The 9,925-nt window shown below is 35.8% G+C and overlaps 1 protein-coding gene across 1 annotated transcript in view; it reads left to right on the plus strand.

The window, feature by feature from the left end:
* The window catches only part of LOC107683391 (uncharacterized), a gene marked incomplete at its 5' end in the record, with an annotated part of 19,650 nt that extends 10,924 nt beyond the window's left edge, over positions 1–8,726 (plus strand). The window contains 7 exons of the mRNA XM_016479451.1: positions 444–654; positions 1,590–1,696; positions 2,955–3,006; positions 3,443–3,606; positions 5,811–5,954; positions 6,265–6,329; positions 7,788–8,726. Of these exons, the coding sequence (XP_016334937.1) occupies positions 444–654; positions 1,590–1,696; positions 2,955–3,006; positions 3,443–3,606; positions 5,811–5,954; positions 6,265–6,329; positions 7,788–8,034 (990 nt within the window). The remainder of the gene's footprint in view (positions 1–443; positions 655–1,589; positions 1,697–2,954; positions 3,007–3,442; positions 3,607–5,810; positions 5,955–6,264; positions 6,330–7,787) is intronic.
* Between the last annotated feature and the right edge of the window lie 1,199 nt (positions 8,727–9,925).

A 9,925-nucleotide genomic window follows, 5' to 3' on the forward strand; every position in this document is an offset into this window, starting at 1 on the left:
ATATTATATTATATTATATATATATATATATATATGCATTTTTTTTCATTCTTACTTTTATTCATACCAATAATCCTGAAAAGAATGCATCACAGTTCCCACAAAAATATGAAGCGAGACAGCTGTTTTCAACATTAATAACAATTATAATAATAAGAAGAAATGCTTCTTGAGTTGAAGACTGGAGACTGGAGTAATGGCTGCTGAAAATTCTGCTTTGCCATCACAGGAATAAGTTAAATTTATTAAAATAAAAAGCAGCAGTTGTTTTAAGTTGTAATAATATTTCACATTCCTGTTTTTGGTGAGCATAAGAAACTTCTTTAAAAAACATTAAAAAATCTTATCCTCATTCCTCCTTATTTAGTGCCTTTTAAACTGAATTGCAGTTCTGGGAATTCTAATGTTTTAAGGTGTTTCATTTGTTTCTTGTGCTATGGCAGGTTTTTGAAGAGGACTGGGCTCTGTGTGCTCCTGACTCTGGCTGTCCGTCTGAGAGTATGCTGGAGGATGAGTGCATGGCGCCTCAGTCTCAGGCCGGTCTTCCTCAGTCCAGTCAAGATCACCTGGTTCTGGAGTGGGACCCTTCAGTGGACATTGGTGGTTCAATCTCCCATGATGACACGGACTCGTCCTCCTTCAGTGCAGCTGCAGGTAGGGGTTGCCTAATACAGTCCAATGGTTCCTCCAAGATCATGAAATTTTATTTGGTGATTAATTGACTTGTGAATAATTGTGATTCAGTGATTTACTTTGTAAGCTTGAGACAAACTTTGAAGTTGTTTTTAACATTAAACTTAAAATCATACATTGAAATGTATAGCAGTGTTATTTTAGTATTATTTATATACTATTTATTATTCTGAGTTGGCTTTTAGTTTTCTGTTTTCATTTTAAATTTAGTTTGAGTTTGTCCTTTTGCAGTTTTGTCATTTATTTATTTGTATTCCTATATAGCCTTTAATATATTTTCAGTTTTAGTTACAGTACTTTTAGTAAAAAAAAATTAGAATTAGAAATATTGCCTTGTTTTCCGTTTACTATTTCTATTTTATTTCAGTTTTATTTCAATTACCAACTTTTTTTTTTTTAAGAGGTCCACATCATTTTTTGGAAAGCTAGACAATGTAAATGTTCGATTGTAGTAATATTGATTCATTTTTGTTGTTTGCTGTTTATGTATTGTTGTTATCTGTTATTTCTGATGCTATGAATATTAGAATATTATACAATAGTAATATATTTCTGTCCTGAATTCATCACTTTCCACACAACATTTCAAGTGAATATTAAAATAAAGTGAAACTGGAGCATTTTGCATTCACTATGCATATTAACACCTTGTTTATGCTTTCGTGTGCATGTGGTGTGAACCACCGCAGGTGCTGCAGAGGCATTTATGCTTCACGTGTGAATTACAATCAGGTGATTATGTAATAATTATGACCCCAAATGAGGACTGATGAGTTTTAGGCATTTCATAGCCCTTTATTCTTTGTGATTGCTATACATTTCTAGCAGGTCTCTAAAACACAGAAACTGTAACTTTTACCCATCAGGAGCATTAACGTTTTCTTTCATCCTTTCAGGTGTGCTTTGCACAGGTGAACCAGCCAAATATCCTCTGAGGAGGAGAGTCTACATGAGTCCTGTGGACTCGCAACCAGACAATGCTGCTGTCAGCGTAAAGCAGCCAGTAAGTCCATCTGACAGCTCATACTTCATCTTGTCCTTATTACATTATGGACCAAGAAACCACAGTCCATTATATAATGTGTAGTATAGTGTATTTGCGTACATTTTCCATACAGCAACAAAATGTAATTGAAATGCAAATGACGGGATTGCATGGCATTTTTTTTTTGGGCTTCCAACTGAAAAGATCACAATGTGGTCTCTGTTTTTGTATGTGTGCATAGACTTAAGCACACGTGTGCCTGCACATGTTGTAGCATGCAGGGTATGTAACATGCAAATAGACGGTTACAGGTTTGTGTTAGTTGGGGTGTTTTTTCTGTATTGAACACAGCTGGCCTCAGATTTAACTTGAACACAAATTAACCACTATTAAATTATTAACCATTATTAAAGTGCATTAAAGCAGGGGTTTTCAAACTAGGGTCCAGGACCCCAAGGGGTGCGCAAGGGAATTCTATGGGGTCCTTGGAAAAATGTGTAAAACTGTAAACAATAAATAAATAAATAAGATTAAACAAAATAAATACATGATTCAAATAAATAAATAAATGGAAATAAACAAAATCTAACATTACTGTAATAGTATTATAGTGAGTAGAAGAAAAATTAAAAAGAAAAAAAAAAATGGTGAGTAGAAGAAAAAAATTTAATTATGTAACAATGTTAAATATTTTCCAATAAAATAATACAATTCATCAAATGAATATTATAAATGTTATAAATATTGTAAATGTTATTATAACATTATAAAATATATTTATGTATATAAATTGAGTCTTTAGACATCTATACAAATCAGTGGAAAAAAACACTAAAAATTTAGAGTAAAACTGTAAAAAACACTTAAATACATTAAATAAAGAAATTTTAATAAAAAACAGTACAGTACTATAGTAAGTAGACATAAATGTAACAATGTAACACAAAAGAAATTAAATATTTTCCAAATCATAATTTAAATATTTATAATATACATTTATTTATTTGTTTGTTTGTTTTTTTAAATTGCATGATTTTGATATGCATGAAAATAAATAGTTGCCTTTTAAATTTTAGGATGAGGTCCCTTGCACAAGGATGATCATATTTGGGGGTCCGTGGGATCTCAAAGATTGATATCCCTACATTACATTCAGATGCATTTATTTTGAAAGTAATGTACTTTATAGAAGCAAACCTTGATGCTATAAATGAGCATGCATGTGTGTATTTCTGTAATGTAGGTGAATGCTAAATGTAGTTGCTGTGTTTTTCAGGGCATCAAGAAGAGCTTAGAGTATGCGGCCCCACCCCAGACGCCAGTGCCAGGTAAAGCCGTGGCTCCTGATTGGTCCGTGTGACTGGTGCCATCCACTGAGGGCAGTGTCCCTCTCACAGCTTAATCACTCGATAATCATGGAAGAGCTGCTCTCATCATGGAAGAGCTGCTCTCAATTTGGCTTGTTTTCTAATATCCTTGAAAAATAGCCAAGAGCCACCAAAACCTCAATTATGAGGTTCATGATGGGCAAATATCTCAACTTTTCAGCCTTTCTATTGTGATTTAGCCCATTCAAAGCAGTAACTAGTTTTCAAATATTATATCTGGCACTTAAATCCAGGAATTAGACCATTTTTTTAATGGTGTACATCTTGTCTAATCCGCATTTAACCTCAGGAATTTTTTTCACAGCATAGTCCTGATTTGTTTATGCTAAGAGACTTTGCATAATATCTGTTTTGCATGTATGTGTTGTGGATACAGTCATCAGAGCTGGCGAGCCTCAGTACGCCGGACCATTTAAGACTTCCACACCTGAAACTAGGTCTCCTGAGCCTGTGACCTTCGACCCTGAGCGCATCAGCGCTTGGCTGGGCCAGACGCATCAACTTTGTTCTAAAGCCGTCCAGACGGAGCATGATCCACAGGTATATTTATTTGCTCACAGTTTGAATGTTTTTCCTACAACCCAGTTTTTCTGGGCCCTTTGATTAGGGAGGCCTCAATAAGGTCCTATATTATACACTACCATTCAAAATATTGGGCTCAGTGAGATTTTTTGTTTGCTTGAAAGAGATTAATGTTTTTTTTTTCAGTCATATTTTTATTTGATCAATGCATTAAACTGATCAATTATAATAATGTTTTCTACAAATAAAACTAACATTTCAAATAAATACTGTTCTTTTGAACTCTCTATTCTATATAGAAAAAAGTTTTACTGTTTCCACAAAAATATTAAGTAGCACAACTGTATTCAGCATTGATAATAACAAATGTTTTATGAGCAGCAAATCAGCATATTAGAATGATTTCTGAAGGATCATGTGACACTGAAGACTGGAGTCATGATGCCATCACAGGAACAGATGACATTTAAAAATATATTAAAACTGAAAATATAAGCATTTTTACTGTATTTTTATCAAATAAATGCAGCCTTGGTGAGCAAAAAAAAAAAAAAGTCTTTCAAAAACATTAAAAAGTCTTTTGAATGGTAGTGTATATAAATGTTTAAACTGCTCCATGAGTGATGCTACTCATTACACTGTCTGTCAAAAATGGTTTAATGGCTCTTGTAGATTGCTTTTGACATTAGCTTGATGTCAATATTATTGAATTTTTGGATTCAAAGTAACTGTGTTAATACCAGAGGTACATCAGTGTCACTTACTTAGAGGCAATAAATGGCCAGCTGCTGCTGCCTGTATGTTTATAATGAATTACAGCTCATAAAATCATTAGACATTCAAATAGATTTAGACGCCATTTATATAGCCATTAATTATAAATAATTATAGAAAATCATTGAACTTTTCATCAATGGAACAGTCTCACTAAATGTCAAGATGGAAAAGGATTTTATACATTTCATGTGACTTGAGTTTTAGCTATTGATGTTTAATAGGTAAATATTCCTATATGAATTATCTTCCAGCGAATTATGAAAGACTGAGACTGCAAAATACACTGCTTTAATTTATAACCTGGAAATAAGCTTATGCTGATAATATAATTTTAAATGGGTAGAAATAATCAAATAAATGGTGTTAAATCACAAATGCACTAGTGGGCTTTTGGGACCTCACTGTATGTTCTTCTACACTGCACTGCATCTACAATCGTCTTCATAACTTGCTGATTTTGTTCTGGATTTGATTTCTGCTTCATCGTGCAGTCATAAATGCAGAATGGATGCTCGGTGCAGTTGTGCATGGAGACATTTTTGTCAAATCTCATTCAGACTAGACTGCAGTTGCAGTCTGTGCACATTATAACAATCTCTCCTCTGTTATGGTCATCATGCTGCTTTTCTGCCATTAATAGTTGTCACATTGACTTGCTGAAGACCTGTTTACGGCCTCAGTGTGCTGTTCATATCTATATTCATAAATCCATCATATTTATCAATATTTCTGAGGGTAAAAGCTTATTTTAGAGACATCATAAAAAGAAATGTTTACAAGGAATATGAAGCACATATTACTCAGCCGTGCTAATTAATCCATCTCAAATGAATCTGTAGCATCTTGACTTAAAAGGCTCAGTGCTTCTTTCCGAGACAGGAGGTGCGATGTTGGTTTCTGGGAAAGCGAATCCTCTGCACTGATGCAGAGGCCGATTTGCTTGCCGAAGCCTTGGAAAAATCTCGATGAAAGAGAGAGAGAGAGACCATTTCCATTTCAAAAAGCCTCTTGTAATTTCTCCGCTCTCATGGCTAATTGGCAGCTTTACAGGGATGGGGAAAAAGACCCGCCACTCTAACAAGGCTCTATAATGGCTGCCGTAATTATGGGCACAAACATAGTGAGGAACTGGCACTGCGAAAGGGCCAAGAGCGTCTGTGTAATGTGTCACACGAAAAGGTGGACGAGGCAGCGAATCTGTTGGTCCCATTAAAGGACTCAAAGAATGAGAGCAAAACGGAGAGCACAAAAAGACAGAGCCGCCTTGAACCTTATTAGTTAATGGAGCCCGTCTCTTTCGATTTACAAGCGCCTTTTGTAGCATAGCAAAGCTGTCACATGTAGTGAGAACTCTGCTGTCCACTCTTTGGCAATCGAAAGTGTTTGTTGCTTCTGTGAATCTTTATAGCTGCGCTCCACTTTTTTTATCTCTGCCATCCGGAAAGGAGGAGGGAGTTGAGTATCAAGAGGATGTGCTCCCCCAGAGACGCCCCCACCCACAGCGAGCTCCGCACACGTGCTCCACCCCCCGCCCATCCCCGTCATGTGACCTCCAGCATCACTCTTACCAACGTGACGAAGACCCACAGGTATATCTTGCTCGCACAGACACGTACGCCCCTTCTGCACAAACACCCTCACACGGTCGCTTCATTTGTGTTACAAACACCATAACTGCTTTTCTGATCACCTGGGGTTTGCAAATTAAAGCCAGACCTGTTAATGTGTAGCAAATGTGTTGCCTTGCATGATTTTTATGATGTGCTTTACACCTCAACACACCCCACACATAATTGCACTTGTAATGTGCGCCGGTGCCAAAGACGTGGTAAACAATAGAATCCCTGCAGGGCTTTGTTAATCTCAAGCTATTATCATCTTGTCCCTCTCTGTCACTAGAGGCAGCAGGAGAGACTTTGTTTCCCTGACTCTTTGGAGGACAACACCCGTGCAAAGTCGAGTTGGTGAGAAAGTGTTTTCCTATGCAGACTTAATTGAATTTGATAAATAAGCTTGTTGATTTATTATGGTAGGCATTGTGTATTTTCTTGTGCTAAATTGCACCTTGACTAATTTTTCTTTTCTGTGATGGAAAAACAGTCATTAGAAATGTAGTAGCATTCAAAAGTTTTTTTTTTTTTTTTATAATTATTAACTTTATTCAACAATGGTGCATTAAATTGATCGGATGTGACCGCAAAGACATTTATAATGTTACAAAAGATTTTTTTCAAATAAATGGTGTTCTTTTGAACTTTCTATTCGTCAAATAATATTTTTCCACAAAAATACTAAGCAGCACAACTGTTTTTATCATTGATAATAAGAAGAAATGTTTTTTGAGCAGCAAATCAGCATATTAGAATGATTTCTGAAGGATCATGTGACACTGAAGACTGGAGTAACGATGCTGAAAAATTCAGCTTTGCATCACAGAAATAAATTAGATTTTAAAATTTATTCAAATAAAAAATGGTTATTTTAAATTGTAATAATATTTCACAATTTTACTGTTTTTACTGTATTTTTGCAGTCTTGGTGAGCATAATATACTTTAAAAGACACTGAAAAATCTTAACCCCAAACTTTTGAACTGTAGTATTTTGTCTGTATTGTAGCTTGACGTATTACAAAAATGCAGTGTATAAATCTAAAGGGATAATTCAAAAATAAAAATTCACATAATTTACTCATTCTCATGTCTTTTCAAACCTGTATGACATTTATTTCTTCAGCAGAACACATATTTTGAAACAAAAAAGTTCTTTTTTTTTCTCTATACAATGAAAGTTAATGGGGTTCAGTGTTGTTTTGTACATGTTAATGATATACTCAAGATTCTTACCCTTGATTTGGGCAGTGTCCAAAGAAGGCACATTTAAGGTCTATTGGACTGCAAAAATGCAATGAGAATCATTTGACAAAGTGAAGTCATATGCTTCCCTGACCAGTGAGGCCACTTTTGTCCCAGGAATCAATTTAAATGGACTTAAACATGAAGCAAGGACACAGATATTAGTTTTGACTTTAAATCTTGCTTAAAGTTATTTTCACATTACTATGAGTGAATACTGTTCACAGCACAGTTTCTTTAAGGTCAGCCTTGGCTCGTAGAAATGTTTTAAAGCAGTTCTACCTCACCAATGCATACCAAACTTAAATTGTGCAAATTAAATTTGATTTATGCCAAGGATGTCCAATCCTGCCACTATCCTGCAGAGTTTAGCTCCGATCCTAATTAAACACACCTTAACCAGCTAATCAAGGCCTTCTGGATTACTAGAAACTTCTAGGCAAGTGCTTTAGGTCAGGATGGAGCTAAACTCTGCAGGCTTTTGCCAACTACTACTATAGAAGTGACCTGTAAGCAATCTGTTACTTCAGAAAAATGGCCTTTTATCATGATGTATTTCTGTTTCCAGTGACCTGTGTGGACCGAAGGCTTCTGGTAGCAGCTTAAGGCACAGTGTCACCTGGCTTTTGGGGCCCCTGAGGTTTTTCAATGTACGAAAGGCCTCAGCACCACTGCTTGTTCTCCTATTTGCCCTCCTGCTTGCTGTGGTGATCTGGCCTCTCATCTTGCTCCACGATACCTCGTGCCATCGGTCCAATACCCTGACCCGCTCATTTCACCTGGGCCTACGTTACAAAGGACCCCCTCCCACCTGAGGAAGCAAGAAGTAACGGCAAACAGTTTAGTAAGCACACATGGAATTGTTTTCAAGGTTTCTCGTAACATTTCTATGAAAGCATGTGTCACCTAATATAACAAGTGCACTTAATTCTACTCTGACACCAACTTTCTCACAATATCAGAGTGAATCGTATAAAACTGAAATGAGTTGACAGCTCTGGAAGCATCTCTATTTAAAACTGCCTTGTTGAGCATGTTTACTTGAATTTTCGACTGACAGATTAAGGATTTTTTGGCCAACCAATTATTTATAGGTTTGTTAAATTTAAAAGCAGATTGTTTATGAATGAAAGGTGTGTGTGTGTGTGTGTGTGTGTGTGTGTGTGTGTGTGTGTGCAGGCTTTAAGATTTTGTTTGTTTGTTTAAAAAATATTGCTGCAAATTTTGTAGAGTTAAAAATAATTTTGGACTGAGAGAGAATACACATGAACATTTCATACTGTGTCGCAATATTTGATCAAGAACCACTGTATTGTATACTGTAATCACTGTAACTTTTTTTTTTTAAAGAAAGGGCATTCTGCACTGTATTTAATAGATTGCATCAGTCCAATGAAGAAGACACACAAGCGAGCTTTAAAGCAAATCATTGTGCTCATCAAGGAACGGTTTTGCACTGTTATCCACTTTTTATGACTTGTAAAATAAAAGAGATGAGTGAAAACAAGTGGCTGGCTCTGAATGGTGACATTGGAATGCGTGTGGAGTGATACGCCGTGTGATTCTCATTGGGGGGTTTCTCTGTGTATCTGGCTTGCTGGACATGCTGAAAGAGGTTTTTGTGCTCCTGCCAGAGACGAACACTCAAAAAGATTATGAAAGAATGTTTCAAATTCAATTAGCACACAAATGATCTTCTCTGGAAATGTCTGCAGATGGCTTTTCAACCTCATCTTGATCCATTCGTAGCTCTTGGGAGTTGAACTATAGTCAACACTGCAGAAAATGAAGTGTTGTGTGCATGGGTAAGCAAGCCTGCCTTTGTATGATGATGAGTTTATATACTTGGCAAAAACAGAGCCTCAAATTGAACCATATACCTCTGCAAGCCTAGAGCCTATAAACCGAAAGCAAATAAATTCTGGTATCCACCTGAGGACATGAAAAAACAGGGAGGATTTCTGTGGCAATAAAACATTTAGAGGAAATACACTTTTCTGAACTCTGCCAAGGTGCTGAAGGTCAGTGCTGCTGTTACAATAATTGGTGATATTAAGAGCATTTGGATTGGGCGGAAAAGGATCATGAGGTAATAGTTGCTATGAAAGAATGCAGAGGAGATGGTTTTTATAATAAAACATGCATATGAATTTATCTGGGCTGCATAACTTGCGTGATGTTGAACCAAATGTGACTTTTAAAAAAAAAAAAAATGTAATGAGTGTGAATGCATTATTTTGGCTTCTAACTCACACACTTAAATGTGGCATTACAAGTTGACAGGGCAGATGTGTATCAGAAAATGCCAAAAATGTGAGTTGGGACAATCTGACTCTGAACATCAGGCAGCATCACTAACTGTTTTGCGATGGTTACTTAGAATTAATATGATGCCATTGACCACGACAGGCCTTGCTTATGTCAGGGGAATTGTCACGCTTGAGAACAGAAAGAGCATTCTGTTTGTGCACCATTCAGCTGAAATGTGGACGAAGACCTAACAATTTGCACTCCACTGCTTTTCATAATGTTAGTAACACCATATCACATAATTATATTTATATATATATGACTAAAATTATAATGTATTAAATATGTGTTAAAAGTAAATAGTAGTAAAATACAGAAATATTTTAGAGGGAGCACTATATATATATATATATATATATATATATATATATATACACACACACACATACACTCTCA

Source organism: Sinocyclocheilus anshuiensis, unplaced genomic scaffold, assembly GCF_001515605.1.
Source record: "Sinocyclocheilus anshuiensis isolate Anshui unplaced genomic scaffold, SAMN03320099.WGS_v1.1 scaffold1170, whole genome shotgun sequence".
NCBI lineage: Eukaryota > Metazoa > Chordata > Actinopteri > Cypriniformes > Cyprinidae > Sinocyclocheilus > Sinocyclocheilus anshuiensis.